The sequence below is a fragment of the Drosophila guanche genome, unplaced genomic scaffold (assembly GCF_900245975.1).
Source record: "Drosophila guanche unplaced genomic scaffold, DGUA_6, whole genome shotgun sequence".
NCBI lineage: Eukaryota > Metazoa > Arthropoda > Insecta > Diptera > Drosophilidae > Drosophila > Drosophila guanche.
Window position 1 is genome coordinate 15163622 of NW_022995743.1, and position 17249 is coordinate 15180870.

General features: G+C 48.9%; 6 protein-coding genes and 1 long non-coding RNA gene across 7 annotated transcripts; 4 read left to right on the top strand and 3 right to left on the bottom strand.

The window, feature by feature from the left end:
• Positions 1–1118: 1118 nt before the first annotated feature.
• LOC117578557 (serine/threonine-protein phosphatase alpha-2 isoform-like) lies at positions 1119–2169 on the bottom strand. Its single transcript, XM_034264130.1, has one exon. The coding sequence runs from the start codon at positions 2083–2085 to the stop codon at positions 1147–1149; it is 939 nt and encodes a 312-aa protein (XP_034120021.1). The 5' UTR covers positions 2086–2169; the 3' UTR covers positions 1119–1146.
• A 37-nt stretch (positions 2170–2206) lies between these two features.
• Positions 2207–3330, bottom strand: LOC117578555 (serine/threonine-protein phosphatase alpha-2 isoform-like). The gene has a single exon (XM_034264128.1). It carries the CDS (start codon positions 3275–3277, stop codon positions 2231–2233), a length of 1047 nt encoding a protein of 348 aa, XP_034120019.1. The 5' UTR covers positions 3278–3330; the 3' UTR covers positions 2207–2230.
• A 363-nt stretch (positions 3331–3693) lies between these two features.
• LOC117578556 (serine/threonine-protein phosphatase PP1-like) lies at positions 3694–4756 on the top strand. Its single transcript, XM_034264129.1, has one exon. It carries the CDS (start codon positions 3717–3719, stop codon positions 4674–4676), a length of 960 nt encoding a protein of 319 aa, XP_034120020.1. The 5' UTR covers positions 3694–3716; the 3' UTR covers positions 4677–4756.
• A 2-nt stretch (positions 4757–4758) lies between these two features.
• Positions 4759–5854, top strand: LOC117578554 (serine/threonine-protein phosphatase PP1-like). The gene has a single exon (XM_034264126.1). The coding sequence runs from the start codon at positions 4774–4776 to the stop codon at positions 5821–5823; it is 1050 nt and encodes a 349-aa protein (XP_034120017.1). The 5' UTR covers positions 4759–4773; the 3' UTR covers positions 5824–5854.
• A 5634-nt stretch (positions 5855–11488) lies between these two features.
• Positions 11489–11945, bottom strand: LOC117589026. The gene is made up of 2 exons (XR_004574187.1): positions 11840–11945; positions 11489–11777 (listed from the first exon to the last, which is right to left on the bottom strand). It is a non-coding gene; the product is annotated as an uncharacterized LOC117589026 (long non-coding RNA).
• A 1608-nt stretch (positions 11946–13553) lies between these two features.
• Positions 13554–15279, top strand: LOC117589010 (trypsin-1). The gene is made up of 2 exons (XM_034280634.1): positions 13554–14569; positions 14642–15279. The coding sequence occupies exons 1-2, from the start codon at positions 13613–13615 to the stop codon at positions 14957–14959; spliced, it is 1275 nt and encodes a 424-aa protein (XP_034136525.1). The 5' UTR covers positions 13554–13612; the 3' UTR covers positions 14960–15279.
• Positions 15280–15408: 129 nt separating this feature from the next.
• On the top strand, positions 15409–16624 carry LOC117589018 (trypsin-1). The gene has a single exon (XM_034280646.1). The coding sequence runs from the start codon at positions 15450–15452 to the stop codon at positions 16548–16550; it is 1101 nt and encodes a 366-aa protein (XP_034136537.1). The 5' UTR covers positions 15409–15449; the 3' UTR covers positions 16551–16624.
• The last annotated feature ends 625 nt before the right edge of the window (positions 16625–17249 follow it).

Below are 17249 nucleotides of genomic sequence, written 5' to 3' on the forward strand. Positions count from 1 at the left end.
ACGGAGGAAACAACTTTCTGTGTTCGAGAAAGACTTGTCGCAAAGGCAATTTGATTTGCTTTTAATTGCTGAGCATTTGGCCGGTCGGTCACTCTTTGAAAAGAGCCAGCGATAAGCAATTGCGTTTTAGATTTATGGCCAGCAATTAAATGGCTGACAACGATTTAATGGCCAAATTACACAATAAGCAAGCCAAGCCACGCCACGCCACGCATGTGGGCGGGAACGATGCTCGGCACGGGCATGTCAAATGTAATGGCAAATAAATGAACTTATTGGGAGCTCTTCCAGCAAATTGAAACTGATTGGGTTGAGTCAAAGAAGAGAACAGATTTAAAGAGTGCAAAAAAGATAACTGCTTGGGGAAATCCCGAAGAATGGAATAGAATAAAAGGTGAAACCCATCCTCCATGGCTTCTAGTCTGTATAGAAGGTTTTAATTCGTAGATAAAATGGTTAATGTTTTGAAACTGAATCTCTGGGCTCTCCCATTGATAACTGTCTCTGTCTCTGTCTCTGCCACTCCTGTTGTTGATATCTCCATGCAGCTGTCACAACAAACTGTCTGTTAACCGAATTGCCTGCCTGTTGACCAATTTATTTAGTTGCATTTATCACATCGCCTAGCCCAGACACAACACCCCACTGCATGCCACCATGGCACACATTCACAGTCTCGTGTTGCTGACAGCGACAGCCACATTTAAAATCTATTAGTTTGCCAACTGCCGACTGGTAACTGCCAACTGCTGACTGCTGACTGGATTGTAGCGAATTGGATTGGTTAGTCTTGCAACCAGCTAACAGCAACCAGCACCACAAAGTCTGGCCTGGTTTTTGGTTTAATAAACTGTTGCGCCTGCACACAAGCTATTCGTGCTGCAAAATGAATTATTTTCGGTTGTTGTCATTTGATTAAAATGTTTGAGTGCCAGCGTCTGAGAAATTAATTTCAATATTAGCCCGTGGTGTGCGGGCGAGGAGAGCCTGTTTCTGGGGTATCACGTTCCAAATCAATTGCACACAAATATGTTGTATTATTTACTCGCAAAAACATTCAACAAACACGCTGCAAAAGCAACTCAGCATGCCACAGAATTTGTTATTTAATATCTGGAGATTTCCCTATGATTGTATCTATCAAGTTCATCCCTTTGAATGAACCTTACGCATTCCGGCCTTCTTGGGGGGTTTCAGGACGTAAAAGGAGCACATTAGCGTCTCATCCACGGACATCATGGCGCCGGCATTGTCGAACTCCCCGCAGTAGTTGGGCGCCGAGAAGACGGTGATAAGCTGACGCTTGGCAAAGAACTCGTAGCCATCCTCGACGACCTGATGGGCACGACAGATGAGATCGAATTTGTGGCGATGCACAAACTTGCCGACAATATCGGCGCCAAAGGTGACACTGACACCGCGATCGTTCTCGCCCCAGCCCATGATCTTGGCATCCGGATCGGACCACAGCAGATCACAGAGCAAGCCCTTGTCGGGCACATCGCAGGGGCGGATGAGCTGCGAGATCTGGTTCATGTTGAGCAGATCAGGACTGAGTCCTCCGTGGCAGCAGAATATCTTCTCGTCCACGATCGCCGCCACTGGCATGCTGTTGTAGCAGTCGACGAAGGTGCGCCACAGCTTGACTGTGTAGCGGCGCTTGCACTCATCGAAGAATCCATAGATGCGGTTGATGCCGGCGCTCTCATGGTTGCCCCGCAGCAGGAAGAAGTTCTCGGGGTACTTGATCTTGTAGGCCAGCAGCAGGCAGAGCGTTTCGATGGACTGCTTGCCCCGATCGACGTAGTCGCCCAGAAACAGATAGTTGGAGGAGGGCGGATAGCCGCCGTAGTCGAAGAGACGCAGCATGTCTGTGAACTGGCCGTGAATGTCGCCGCAGATCTTCACGGGAGCGGACAGCTCCAGCAGCATGGACTGCGAGAGGAAGACATCGCGTGATCGCAGGCAGATGCCCCGTATTTCAGTCTCTGATAGATGCAGTTGCTTGATGCGTCGCACATCGATGATCCGCAGGATCATCTGATCAATGTTGCTCAGATCCGTCGACAAGGCAATCGATGACATTTCCTGTCGCTCTCTGGTGGTCTCTCTCGATCACCAAACTTAAGGTTGTTAATTTTGCCAAACTAGAAATCAAAAGCAAATGGTGTTCGTATGGAAACATTTAAAATGACATTCCCAACGAAGCCTGCCCCGGCCTGAGACAAAGTCACTTGATGGCCGAGGCAATCACAGTCTTTAATAGAACCTTGCGACCCGAACTGGGGCGCTGCACATCGAACGAAATCATCAGATCCTTGTCCACCCCCATCGAGGCGCCCGCATTGTCATACTGCCCACAGTAGTTGGGCGCCGAGAAGATGGTGACCAGCTGCCGCTTTGCGAAAAACTCATAGCCATCCTCGACCACCTGATGGGCGCGACAGAGCAGATCAAAGTCGTACTTCTGCAGGAACCGCTCGAGCACGTCCCGGCCATAGAGGAAGCTCACACCCCGATCACTGGGCGACCATCCAAAACCATAGCGATCCGGATCGCTCCACAGCAGATCGCAGAGCAGTCCCTGGTCGGGCACATCGCAGGGCCGTGGTATGGACCTGATGTTGCTCATGTCCTTGAGCTGCGGACTCAACCCGCCGTGGCAGCAGAAGATCCGCTTTGAGATGATCGCCGCCACGGGCATGCAGCAGTAGCAGTCGACGAAGCTCCTCCACAGCTTGATCGTGAAGCGTCGCTTGCACTCGTCGAAGAATCCGTAGACCCGGTTCACCGATGGCGACTCGTGGTTGCCTCGCAGCAGGAAGACATTCTCCGGATACTTGACCCGCAGTGCCAGCAGCAGGGTGATGGTCTCAATCGAGTTCTGGCCCCTGTCCACATAGTCCCCGAGGAACAAATAGTTGACCAATGGCGGATAACCAATATGATCGAAGATGCGCAACAGATCCACAAACTGTCCGTGAATATCGCCCACAACGCGCACCGGAGCCTCGACCTTCAGAAGCATTGGTCCATCCAGGAATACCTCTCGTGCCGTGCTCGTCAGCTTGTACAGCTCGTCCTCGAGCATGTTCACGCGTGGCTGTTTGTTTTTTCGGAAATTCTTCAATCTGTTGATCAGATCGGTCAGATTCAGGCCGTCTCCCTCGGATGCCGAACTCCGCACTTGGCTGGAAAGCGACAGGATCGTTTGTCTCTTTTCGTTCTGCTCAAGTGGGCGCTTGGCAGTGGGCCGAACTTTGTTGCCATTCGTCATTTGGTGGCCAATTAGTATGTGTGTGGGTGTTTGTGTGTGCTTTCTTTGTGTGAGTCTTAAATAATTGAAACATTTATTTGAAAGGAAACAAAAGACTACCCATTTGACAATTGAAGAAATGTGTACGAATCGGTGGATTCAGCTGGGATGAGTTCATCTTTTATTTAGCTATTATTTAGCTATTAACAGCTAACCATCCAATGAAACAACAAAACGCAGAGCGTATTTAAACTCTTTGTAGACTATTAATTTGATTGTTTTTTGTTGAGCAATTTCCCCAAACAGTCAGTGAGGCCAAGAGTAAAAGAATATCATGTATGTGATGAAACCATTGTCAATTGGGGGTAACCATGTGAAATACGTTCATGTTTTGTTATATTTTGATGAACCGACACTGTTGAGGAACCGCTGAGGAGAACATAGCAATCAGAGCGATCCCATGGAACGATCAGTGCTGCAGAAGAAACTGGACGATATGATCACGTCGCTGGTGAATTGGAAGTCGGATAAGCGGCTGCCGATACCGGAGCCGGATATGGTGGCCATGCTGAATGTGGCACGACAGGTGCTGCTGTCGGAGCCCATGCTGCTGTCGGTGCAGCCGCCGGTCAACGTTCTCGGGGATATACACGGACAGTTCCGGGATCTGTTGCGCTACTTTGAGACATCGGGTCATCCGCCGAGTAAGCGATATCTGCTGCTGGGCGATTACGTGGATCGGGGCCAGTTCTCGGTGGAGACCCTGACCCTTCTGCTGGCCTACAAAGTGCGCTATCCGACGAGTGTGCACCTGCTGCGGGGCAATCATGAGTCGGCGAGCATCAACCATTACTACGGCTTCTATGACGAGTGCAAGCGCCGCTTCACGGTGCGCCTGTGGAAGAATTTCGTGGACACTTACAACTGCCTGCCCGTGGCGGCGGTGATTGACTCGAAGATCTTTTGCTGCCACGGCGGACTGAGTCCCGCGCTGCACGAACTCAGCGACGTGCATCACATCGAGCGGCCAGTGGAGATCAAGCAGAATGGCTTGCTGTGCGATCTGCTCTGGTCCGATCCAGATCCCGCAGTCACCACATGGACAAAGAACTCTCGTGGCGTCAGCTTCACCTTTGGCGTGGAACAGGTGGAGGCATTCCTCACGCGATTCAACTTTGATCTGGTCTGTCGGGCGCATCAGGTGGTGGAGGATGGTTACGAGTTCTTTGCCAAGCGGCAGCTCATCACCGTCTTCTCGGCGGTCAACTACTGCGGGGAGTACGACAATGCGGGTGCCATGATGTGCGTGGATCCCGATCTCAATATAACGCTCGTGGTGATGAAGCCCAAGAAGCACGAACACGATCACAAGAAGAAGCCCATAGTGGAGGGGGCTACACCGCACATGCTAACCGGCTGATACCGGCACAAGTTGTCTCTTTGTTACACTTCAATCTCTTGATTGTACAGACAATAGCTTTCAATATACATAAGTACAAGCAAATACCTTCGACACAATGAGCTTATTTTGTTCCAAGCCCAACATCGAGGATATGATACGGGTCCTGCTGTCGCGGCGTAGGCTGTCGGGAAGCCTGATCAGCGGCGAGGACATCACGAGTGTCTGCCTGCTGGTGCGCAGTGTCTTCCTGCAGGAGGACATGTGCCTGCGTGTGGCTGCGCCAGTCTGTGTTGTTGGCGATCTGCACGGACAGTTTGAGGATCTGCTGCGCATCCTGAACAACTCTGGCCATCCGCCGCAGCAGCGCTACCTCTTCCTCGGCGACTATGTGGATCGTGGCCACAACTCCGTGGAGACCATCACGCTGCTGTTCTGCTACAAGGTCTGCTACCCGGAGCACATATTCTTGCTGCGCGGCAATCATGAGAGCGAGGTGCTCAATCGCGTCTATGGCTTCTTTGACGAGTGCAAGCGGCGCTACACGATCAAGCTGTGGAAGACCTTCGTCGACTGCTACAACTGCATGCCAGTGGCGGCGATCGTCTCGGGTCGTGTGTTCTGCTGCCACGGCGGGTTGAGTCCCCACCTGCGCACCATCGAGCAGATCAACCAACTGCCTCGCCCCACCGAAATACCTCATCAGGGTCTGCTCTGCGACCTGCTGTGGTCCGATCCGCATCTCAAGTCCTATGGCTGGACGCACAACAAGCGGGGCGTGAGTGTGTCCTTTGGTCGGGACATGGTCGAGCGCTTCCTCAACCGCAACGACTTTGATCTCATCTGTCGCGCCCATCAGGTGGTCGAGGATGGTTACGAGTTCTTTGCCAAGCGGCAGCTGGTCACCGTCTTCTCGGCGCCCAACTACTGTGGCATTTTCGAAAATGCCGGCGCCACCATGATGGTCGCTGAAAATCTGACCATCTCCTTCGACATCTATCCGGCAAAGAAAGATAAAAGATCCACGCCACAGGTCCACACCAGTAAATCGATGCAGCTGGGTCCTCGCGAGAGTGCAAATGTCTTTAAGGCTGCCATGAATCGGATTAACGATAGAATTAAACGCACTGCCCCAAACCCCCCACAAAATGTTAATATCGATACTTAAAGAATAGATTTAAAAGTGATTAAACCTATTGTTACCGTTTACTTTAAAAGATTTAACGCGGTTCTTAAAGTATTTTCTCCCTTTTGTCCTTTTGCAGGGACACCGATGTAATTTCCGCAACAGTTTTCTCTCTTGCCACTCGGCCAACATTTGCAACTTCAATATGCAGTCTGCAGTCTCGACACATGTGGCATGGACAGTGGAGCAACCAACGGAGGAGTCCTCTTCGTCATCGTCATCGTCATCGGCAGTATCTGTCTGAGGTGGGTACGTGTCTTCATCGTTTTATTAGTTTTTGCTCGTATATTTTTATACATGCACGAGCCTGCATGTTGGACTCGCATCGTGTCCAAAGGAAATTGAATTAACTCGAGCAGCAAATTCAATTTAATTTTAGCCAGCATCCAGAACAAAAGCAAAACATTGAGAAAATAATGCGCCAGTGCATTTATGCACAAATTATGAATATTTAAAAGTTCTTAAAAGGGGAAATTATATGTGAGTGCACCCTGCCCTAGAGTGCTTCATGTTGATAAGCTTTTAAAAGGCACATAGTTGGGTAAAAATTCAATGTTCAGCTGCTGGCAAAACCCATTTATCTCTGCTCAATCAAATAATTCAACCAAATACGAGTACCACGTGCCTTTGCCAAAAAAAAACAACAAACATCTGGCATTCGACTAAACCCCCGACAATCGAATTTGTTTAGCCACAAAACAGACAAAACATCGGGTTAGCGATACAGCTATATTTTTTTCTAGAGCCGCGGCATTATTTAAATTGGATTTTTACAAAATCAAGTTGATTGTTTTACAAACAATGGAAGGGAGGAGGGTGGAAATTTATATTCTATGTTGGTTCTCTGGGCTTAAGCGATATTTATTTATGGCCTCCAACGGGTATGCTGTCCCTGCTCCCCTATTGGATCCTCGTACCTCCCAACCTCCCAATTCGGATCCTACAGTGTTATTTTGTATTTATTTTCTAGAAGAAACAATTGCACAATTGATTTGCATGCATACAAATTTGTTACAGGGATTTAAGCCGGAATGATTTATGGTTACGTGGATTCGATTTCCGCGCCACAACCAAACACAATTTGAGGTTGAAGAACTCGAGAAATACTTTTAATTTAGTTACACAAATAAAGGGGAAATCTTTGCATTAATTGTTTCTACTTATTTATTGTGTATCTATATTTTGCGCTTTATTAACTCTGTACGCAGCATTATGCCGGAAATGCAACCAATTTACATTGCAGTTGGCAAACGTTTAACTATTTTTGGCGCATGGCGACTACTTGGCACCATTTGGTCAGCACCAAAAGCGATATAGAACCTAACAAAAAGGGGCAGCGTTTCAGATATTCTCAGGGTCGAAGCGTAGGCTACCCTTGAATACGCTTTCGTAACAGCTCTGAATCTTGTATAAGTTTAGACACAGCAACAAAACACCATTAAAGTGCTCTGACAGCTCTGACTGTGGGCATACTGTCGGTTATGCCCATCTTCTACCCTGCTGGAAAGATTGCATGAAACTTTAAAAATATATACAAATAAATTAGGCAATCACACGCTACAAAAACGAAGCGAACGCAATGCGGAGAGGAATTCTGTGTGGCGCCAACAGGGTTGCCAGGCGCCACAATGACTGCGCTGGCCCGTGGCCCTGTCCAAAGGGGGCAACAACCCTGGCGCTTCATGGTTTTCCATTAAATTCCTTGCCTTGGCTACGCTTTTTTTTGGCGAGAGATAGATAAATGTAAATAGGAAATGGAATGCATGACTTGCTCCAAACAAAATGTCTCAATTTTATTTTTGGTGACTGACCCAAAACCGTTCAGTGCGAAAAGCGTTTGAAAAATGGTCTCCGCAAAAGGCTGCGGAAAAGTGTGTTAGTTGGACAGGCGTCCCCTGGGAGCGGAGCTTCGAGGTGGTTGACTTGACTGCTTTGGCAAAGGGTTATAGAGAAGAACTGCTACAAGTTTTGATTTAAAAATTTAAAGAGTAAGAACCTTAGAGAGAAAGTCACGTAGTCCAATTCAGTTGGAAAGGGCCTGGAGGCAGTCGCACGAATGCTGCACCTGGGCCTTAGGACATGTAATGCATTCGGATTGCCGCTTAATTAACCTTCACGTGCCGCTGACTCCCGTCTGTGGTGTCAGGTGTGGCAAATATTTGGCATATGGCGCCTCTGCACTGCACTTAATTAGCATTTGTTCCACATCTATATATGGGTAAATATTTGAACAACTTAATTCAATGCAAAACACGCGCCAGGCACTGCCCACCCAAGTTCTAATTTATGTTTGGTAAATGATAAGGTAAATGGCAAACGATTACTAGGGGTCATATGTTTGGACATTACCACGTCTCAACGATAATGGGCCACTGCTGTAAGTCACTACTGTAAACGACTTGAACTATCTACTAACTATATTTCGGGCTAAGGCAACGATTTATTGTACTCGCAGACTTATCATCCAGAACAGAACAGAACAGAACAGAACGGAAACAAAGTGAGCGAAGCAACCCTCGCGATGACTAAGTCAGTTGGTCAATGGAGCCCAACCCCCGTAGATCTTCCCCAAGGATGTTCAGAGTAAACGATGCTGACACTGACACAGACACAGACACAGATAGCAGGTCCTTCGGGGGATGGTACTGTGTTGACTGGTGCCAATTTTCTGTTGATTACAACACTCCCACACCCACCTATCGACCGACCTGCCATGCCCCCTGTAGTGGCTTGACAAGGGTCAAGTGAAAGTTTTACGAGCAACTAAAGCTAAACTGTTGCCCCACACCCACTTGCACGAGTAGCCCCTTGGTATAGTGTCTCTGGCATCTATTTATTTTTAAGTTTAATTTGTTTTCCCGTCGCCGAAAGGGAAAGCATAAACAGAGGAAACACCTCTAATTGGCATCAGATTTATCTGGTACAAACTTCAAATAGAAAAAAAATAGGTGTGAAAGCGAGTCGAAGTGCCTTGACAGCGCCTGAGGGTGACAGAACTGGGTTAGAAATTGATCTTGTCAAGTTACTTGCACTTGTTAGATTAAGCCAGAGACCACAGGTTGGACTGTAAAATGTAATTAAGTCTTTCCACTTCCTAGTAGAACTCTCTAGCCGGCTCATCCAATCACAGCCACCGCAGATTCCCCTTTCGAAGTGCAACAACTTTAGTGAGAAATGTTACATAACTTTTCCACCCAGAAAACTCTCTCTCTGTACTAAATCTTTCACACAGCGAACTGCGATGTAGAGGGAGGGCCGTCAGGGTTTTTGGCAATGCTGCCAAAATCATACATCAATTTGGGGACATTCGTCAGTGCCAGGCCACAAATGTGACATGGACCAGAGGCAGAGCGCCATGCCATGCCATGCCGTGCGACAGACAGGGCTGGTAGGGTGGCTGGCAGGCAGCAGCGAGGTACGACTACGAATACATGGCTGCAGCATTGTCAAAACAATTAATCATTGATGAAGAAAATGCGCACGGAACCAGCAAATTCCCGGCCGAATGCCAGTGCACACACATCTGGATTCTGATGGAGCAAATTCCAATGCAGAATCAGGCGGCATTTATTCTTGTTTGTTCAATGGACAAGACCACACATTAGACACATTTCCGCATTATTATTTCAATTAGTTGTCATACAAATGAATGCCAATGCAGCCACAGGAGTTTTGGGATATTTTCAATAGAGAGGAAATCAAATCTAAACAAGACATGCAGTCAGGCCAATAATTTGCTTGTTAATTAGGCCACAATAAGCCACATTTGATTTGCTAATCAAAATTATATCATTCGAATAATGGCTTTCAAATTATTAACAAACCTCTGCTCCCGACAAATGCATTTCCATTGTCGTCTCATTTGGGGGTTAGCCAATCGGATTTATAATTTGAGCATAATTTTAGAACATTTCTGGACATAAAACACATCCATAAACTCCATCACTCTGGCTACCATTGATGGACCGACTTTTATGGTCATTTTATTATTCAATTTTTGCGTTATTTAAATGTGTCAACAAACAAGATTTTTATGGCACCAATTTATTTATATTTCTTCTCCATTATGTCTGATATTGGGTCAGTTTTGATGCCTTCTTTACGACGATATTCCCATCCAAATTAACAAGTCGTTAGGGAAGCATAAAATATGCAATCGATAGAGAAAAAACACAGTTGAATCACCTGTCGGGCTAGCATTGAAAATGTTTTTTTACTATCAATATTGGGAGTCTGGGAATGCTTTTAGAAATGACTTTTCATGTTCAACATTTCAACGTCTTTTGTTTTCAAGTGTTCATCTCTCTCGTTGGGACTTTTTGTTTGTTCTTTAGGTTGTTCGAAACAAGCTCTTAGAGTGCCTTAGCGTGTGACCCTGCCCTGTCCATGCTCATTTTAGCAAGTTAGTGAGTAAATTTTGGACATTGAAGTGCCAGCAGCTATGGGAGCTCAATTTTATGATCATCAATTGCATCTTTTGCATCGTATTACCTACCCTGCGATTAATCCATTATATACTATGCACCGAGCAAGACGCTTGCGTGAGGCGCTTCCATTGCATGCCACTCGAGGGTTGCATGCAAATTATTGCAAGTATGTTGAGCATGCCCAAAAAATCATTTACATATTTTTCCACCGACTCTTTTTTAGCAGCCGCACTTTCAACAAGTACAAGTCATAATCGGTATGTGTAAAAAAACAAAAATGTACGCAAATCGCGTGCTGGTGTCGAAAGTACCACAAACAGTAGGTTGCAACTTGAAACTTTGCGACGACCAAGACGACGAGCACGACGGCGATGATGATGATGATGATGATGATGGCTGTTGCATGTCGGGCAAAGTTTTTAGCATCGAACATTTCTCTTCGTTTTGACCTTCGATAAAGTTGCGCTTGTAAAACATTTTCCCCTAGTTCTGTGGCTGTAGCTGTGGCTGTGGCACTGACATTACCTTTGCCACCACAGCACTGACAAGAGTTCTCTTTGGTTTCGCTTTTTGCCCACGAATCCTTTGGGTTAACCAACAGCAAACGAAACTTTGTAGTCTGAAAAGGTGGCGGTGGTCCGAAATGAAAAGCGAATGAAACGCGCAAATGGAATAACTAATTAAATTTTCAGGGAGCTGCCGTTTCGGTAGCCACGGACTTGTGATAGTTTCAGGCTCCCAGCTAACTGCCGGCTTAATTAACTTGGCAGATAAAATTTTATGGCAAGTCGTGGCACTGCGGATAGCAAAACATAATCTATTCACTTTTATATGGCCTGGCCATGGCTGTGTGTCTGAATGGTTGAATGGTCCTCGTCGTTTCCATAATGGGGTTGTCTATGCAAATATGTTGCAATATCCCCAATTCCCCTTCAATGGCTTTTGGCATTCATATTGCACGGGCACGAGTGTGCCTGGTATTCCTGGTGGCTCTCGAACACCTTTCCACTCTGTGCGCATAAATCAAAAGTGCAATTTTTCAACACGCACCCAACGCTGTCTGTTCAAAAATTTTCCAGTTATGTACACGTGCCGCACCATGTTCTGCTGGCAAGTAGAGGTCACTTCGTGTCGTGTCGTGTCGTGGCGACATAATTGCTTTTTTTGTTGTGGTTTTGCACCGCTGCAAGTTGATCCTTAAAGCGCAAATATTTTGTGTATTTAAAAGGTGCATTTTATTTGTATCTCCATTCTGTTTTAGGTCTGAATCTGTTTCAAGGGTCTACTCTATGCCTGATTAGAGAGAAGGCGGTGCTTCCTGATGGTTCCTCTGGCAGACGCCATCCGGGCACTTGTCCTTCATGCAAATGCCATTGGAGCAGATGCATCCGTCTTGGCCACCAGGGCACGGGCACTTCCCAGGCTTGCCAGCCGCCTCCAGTGGGGATTTGCTGCTGCAGGAAGAGATTTTCTCGGTGTTAGCATCAGAGTTGGATGGCTGCATGGTTACTGTGTGTGGAGCGTAAATTAAAGGTTAATTTCGATTGGTTAACATAGCTAAGACTATTTACCTATTGAAATTTATGTTTTCCGGCTGCCAAAAGTATTTTTTTGAAAAGTTACGAAACGAATAGGACTTATGTGTCTGACCTTTGTCTACGGAATGAGTTTATTCAGACTGTGAACAGAAAAAGACAGCTGATTTTATAGCCTACTTAAATATTTATCACTTATCAAGCAAGGCCTTTTCTGTGCGCTCTGCCATTTTGATGGACCTGTGTGCAGAGTGGTAATTGGCCAAGCAGGAGGCATGTTTAATGAGCGCTTAGTAGTTGGCAACATCTAATGTGCATATTACAATGCCAATTAACATATTTTGCCATCGTGTTTAACCAAGCCAACGACCCAGAGCAGTGTCCGCAGCTCCAATCAGTCGCAGGCAGAACTTTGTTGGTGGTCACGTTGCCCAGACCCAGACCCAGACCCAGACCCAGACCCCCATAATTGCCAAGTCGCCAAGTGCAGGTAGGTCTGGCTGTGGGTCTGCGGCGTCTGCTTTTGCCTCTACCGCATAGCACACCCGTAAATAACCACACACACGCACACACACGCTCGGGTCCACTCCCATTTAAATGCAGGAGTGGGGTGTAGAGCTATTCGTTGGTTTTTTTGTTGTCCGCTTCGGTTTTGTCTAGTACCCGGCATTATGCAAATGGCACTTTGTTTTAACTGCGTGCACTGCGGTCGGACATGGCCATGGGCCTGGCTCTGATGGCTGCCCGGTGTCCAGTCCTCGAGCTGACATTAGTTCGTCATCATCATCAGCTGCAGCTCCCAGCTCCCAGCTCCTCTCTCCCTCTCTTGATGCATTACGCGGACAATTAATATGCCAAGTGCTATGTGTGCGCATACTAATGACTCTCCATGAAGAGAGCGTGCCCCATCCAGACTCCACTCTCAGCCACTCACCCATCGATTGCTGTTCATCTGTGAAGAAGCGCAGGCGCAGCAGCGGGAGCGGGACCGGGAGCGGGAGCATCATGAGTGCCGGCGCCGCCTCCACACAGCATTACATGTGGGGGCTATGGCTACTTAGGGCCATGACCAATATGACTCATGACGTGACCGGACACGTGCGACTGCCAAGTCAGTTGCATCGTTAATCTCCCCACACAATTGCCGGCTAAGGAAAGTCTTTCCGCAGACAGGTTCAAGTCATCTCAGGGCGGGCACTTTTATGGCAAGTGCAGCTTTTGCTCGCAAGAATGACCAGAACAGCCAGTTGTGGCTGTGACCAGAAACTGATCTGAATGCTGATCTGTAGCCTTCCATAGATCACCCTGTATCTGGTACGTTCGCGAATCGGTGAATCAAGCCACGTAAATGGTGTAAAAGTGACAAAAGCCTAAAGAAAAGCAGCAACAAAGCGACAACCACAACCCAGTAAAAACAAACGTATGTAGAATAGCCCCAATAATATAAATCAAAAGAAAGTAAAACCACGGATCCAACATAAATAAAATAAATTAATTTCAATAAATCTTGAAGCGGGGAAGTAAAAACTTTCGCTACTTCAGTGGCGCAAAATCCCAAACCAAAAGTAGACTTTTGTGGATGAAGTGGTGGCTGAGGTGGTCAAGCGGCTGCCCTGAGGCGCCCACGCATGAGCAGAATACAAATGCAAATCCACATGAGACGGCGAGTGTCTCTCCGTCTCCGTCTCTGTCTCTGTCTCGCTGTCTGGGTTGAGTGTGTGCGAGCGACAAAGCGGCGACCGATTGGCAAAGTGGACGTGCCACCGGCCAGAACCACTTTTGTTGCTCGGCCATGGGAATTTGGGTGAAATGGGGCTGGCTTTCAAATATCATTTCTGCCCGTTCAGTTTGCCACTAGCCACGGCAGTCGCTGGTGTCGCTCTGGAGAAAGCAAAAACCAAAAAAAAAGAAGACGCGAAAGAGAGTTCCAGTGAAATGAGTAGAGCTTCGATTGGACTAGTGATCTGCCTGGTGCTGGTCCTCCTTGGGCCGGGCCAAACCTTTGCCGAGGAGCAGCAGCAGCCAGCTCGCCCGGAAGCCACGCCGGTTTCGCCACTGCTAAAGCAGTCCCAGAACACCTTCATCCAGTGGGTGCTCTCGCTGTTGCCCCAACGTCCGGGCGGCTCGGATGGCGAGACCGCCACGCTGGCCACCCTGAGCAGCAGCTCCACGAAGCCAGAGCCCGCGAGCAGCAGCAGCACCACCACCACCACCTCGACGACGCCAGCGCCCTCCTCCAGCAGCACCACCACCAGGCGGGCCACCACAGCGGCGCCACCCACCCTCAGTCCGCCGCGCAACTGCACGGACTGCGTCTGCGGCATAGCCAACATTCAGAAGCGGATTGTCGGCGGACAGGAGACGGAGGTGCACCAGTACCCCTGGGTGGCGATGCTCCTCTACGGCGGACGCTTCTACTGTGCCGCCTCGCTGCTGAACGATCAGTTCCTGCTGACTGCCTCCCACTGCGTGTACGGCTTCCGGCGGGAGCGGATCACCGTCCGCCTGCTGGACCACAATCGCAAGATGTCCCACACGCAGAAGATCGATCGGAATGTGGCGGAGGTGATTACGCATCCGAAGTACAATGCCCGCAACTACGACAACGACATTGCCATCATCAAGCTGGACGAGCCGGTGAAGTTCGACGAGGTGCTGCATCCCGTGTGCATGCCCACGCCGGGCAGAAGCTTCAAGGGGGAAACTGGCATCGTCACCGGCTGGGGCGCCCTCAAGGTTGGCGGTCCCACCTCGGACACACTGCAGGTGAGCAAATGACACTCCATCGGCGATCGAGCGACTTTCCCAACTAAAATTTGCATCTTTCACGCACTTTAGGAGGTGCAAGTGCCCATCCTGTCCCAGGACGCATGCCGCAAGAGTCGCTATGGCAACAAAATCACGGACAACATGCTCTGCGGCGGCTACGATGAGGGTGGCAAGGACTCGTGCCAGGGCGACAGCGGTGGACCGCTGCATATTGTGGCCAGCGGTACGCGAGAGCATCAGATCGGCGGTGTTGTCTCTTGGGGCGAGGGCTGTGCCAAGTCCGGTTATCCTGGTGTCTATGCACGCGTGAACCGCTACGGCACCTGGATCAAGAACCTCACCAAACAGGCTTGCCTCTGCCAGCAGGAGACCAAGAAGATCAAGTAGTTCTGCGCTGGGTTCTTCCAGTAGTCTTGCTCTCAAAATACTCTGTCAGAGAAATGTTCGATTCCCAAATACTTTAGCTCTCAACTGAAAGATGGGTTTTCAGCAGGACAAACCCATTGTTTCTTTACCAAAACAAAACCAAACTTATATCTAAGGAAAGTCGAACTTTTTAGTGAAGAAAAAAGCTCAAGACTTTCTTCAGATGTACTTAGATTCTCCGCCCTAGAATCGTCTTCCAGCTCTGCCAGAGTATCCCGACTTCGGCTCCGTCGAAGATCACATTCTCAAGCTGTTTTATATTTATTGATTAAAAGAAAATTCGCTACATAGAAATCTCTCTCGGGCGGTGGCATTCACCTTTCCCTGGAGCCGGTTCTACTGGTTCCATTCTCTCCATTCGTTTCTAGTTCTTGGCTCTAGTTGTCTTTCTGACCATGGCCAGGATGCTTTCGGTTAGTTGCCAACTGCCAGTTGGCCAGAAAAGTTCGCCATGCGATACACTTGTCTGCTGTTCATCGCTGTGGTGGCTCTGGGAGATGTGGGCTGTGCCACTCCTCGTCTGCCCAGCGCCGCAGAGCCAGCCAAGATACTGGAGTCGCTGAGCACCATCAGGCAGAACAGCTTCCTCGACTGGATCACCTCGATCCTGGGCCCGGAGTACTCCGACTCTGGTGTGCCGGCCAAGCGGCAGTGCGCTGCCTGCGCCTGCGGCAACATCAACACGCGCCACCGCATCGTCGGGGGCCAGGAGACGGAGGTGCACGAGTATCCCTGGATGGCCATGCTGATGTGGTTCGGCAGCTTCTACTGTGGCGCATCGCTGGTGAACGATCAGTACGCCGTGACCGCAGCCCACTGCGTCAATGGGTTCTACCATCGTCTGATCACGGTCCGACTGCTGGAGCACAATCGCATCGACAGCAATGTGAAGATCGTGGACAGGCGGGTGGCGCGTGTGCTCATGCATCCTGGGTACAGTACCCGCACCTTTGACAGCGACATTGCCCTCATCCGCTTCAGCGAGCCGGTGCGTCTGGGCATTGACATGCATCCCGTGTGCCTGCCCACGCCCAGCGAAAGCTATGCCGGACAGATGGCCGTCGTCACCGGCTGGGGTGCCCTGAGCGAGGGCGGACCCGTCTCGGACACTCTGCAGGAGGTGGAGGTGCCCATACTGACGCAGCAGGAGTGCCGGGACAGCAACTACGGCGAAAAGATCACCGACAACATGATCTGTGCTGGACTGGTGGATCAGGGTGGCAAGGACTCTTGCCAGGGCGACAGCGGCGGACCGATGCATGTTCTGGGCGCCGGCCAAGCCTATCAGCTGGCGGGCGTTGTGTCCTGGGGCGAGGGCTGTGCCAAGCCCAATTCCCCCGGCGTCTATACTCGTGTGAGCAACTTTAACGAATGGATCGAGTCCAATACCCGCGATGCCTGTGCCTGTTCCCCATCCGGGGAGCAGGAACCAGCCGAACCAGTCTCCTCCACCATCACCACCGAGCAGGCAGTGGCAGAATCGGAGAACACCTCGCCGGCAGGACAAACCGGCGAAGATCCTGAAGTTGAGGAAGCTAATAAATTGATCTAAGATTACACATTTTCTTTCCACTTACATATGCCCAACAGGCGAGTAATTCTACGAGTAATAAAGGCAATTTGCCCCGTCAGTATGGGATTGCATTTTAATTTTCATATTGGTTCCACTTGGATGATTCAATCGAGTTTCATGTAGATGCAAAAACAAGTATTCGAGCGATCTCCACTTCGCTTCTTTGGCTTTCTTTGGGCTCTCTGGTAATTGGTTCTCTCAATCCTCGTACCACTTCGATTCGACTCACTTTAGCGGGAGTCTTTCTGGTTGTTCCAGTTGCGGCTTGTTAGCCCCACTCCTGCTTCAATTTCCGCCTTTTCAGTCTTTTCAAGTCCACCCTCGAGGCATTCCACAATCTTTTTGCTCCACGAAATTGCCACTAAATCAAAAAAATACTCACACTCCCAATGGGCCCGGCAACATGCAGCAATCGCCGCAGACACCTACACTCGGATCGGAGCTGCGTTCGCTGTGCGTGCCTGTCCCATCGGTCCAGTCCTGCCCAACATTGATAAACAACTAAATAATAGAATAAACAGCTGAAAAAAAGAAACCACACCTTTTGTTTAGTGCATGGTGCATGGCAAAAGGCACCAAAAATTATGTTCATCCTCGAGTGAAGTGGAAATGTGCGGCCAAATTGGCTTTTGTGGTAACAACATTTTGTTTTACCAACTCTTTGTTGGTCTTTCTCCT

Coding starts and splice junctions, on each gene's coding strand:
- LOC117578555 (XM_034264128.1), bottom strand. CDS start 3,277: ATGACGAATGGCAACAAAGTTCGGCCCACTGCCAAGCGCCCACTTGAG.
- LOC117589018 (XM_034280646.1), top strand. CDS start 15,450: ATGCGATACACTTGTCTGCTGTTCATCGCTGTGGTGGCTCTGGGAGAT.
- LOC117589010 (XM_034280634.1), top strand. CDS start 13,613: ATGGGGCTGGCTTTCAAATATCATTTCTGCCCGTTCAGTTTGCCACTA. Junction 14,570..14,641: donor CCACCTCGGACACACTGCAG/GTGAGCAAATGA, acceptor CACGCACTTTAG/GAGGTGCAAGTGCCCATCCT.
- LOC117578557 (XM_034264130.1), bottom strand. CDS start 2,085: ATGTCATCGATTGCCTTGTCGACGGATCTGAGCAACATTGATCAGATG.
- LOC117578554 (XM_034264126.1), top strand. CDS start 4,774: ATGAGCTTATTTTGTTCCAAGCCCAACATCGAGGATATGATACGGGTC.
- LOC117578556 (XM_034264129.1), top strand. CDS start 3,717: ATGGAACGATCAGTGCTGCAGAAGAAACTGGACGATATGATCACGTCG.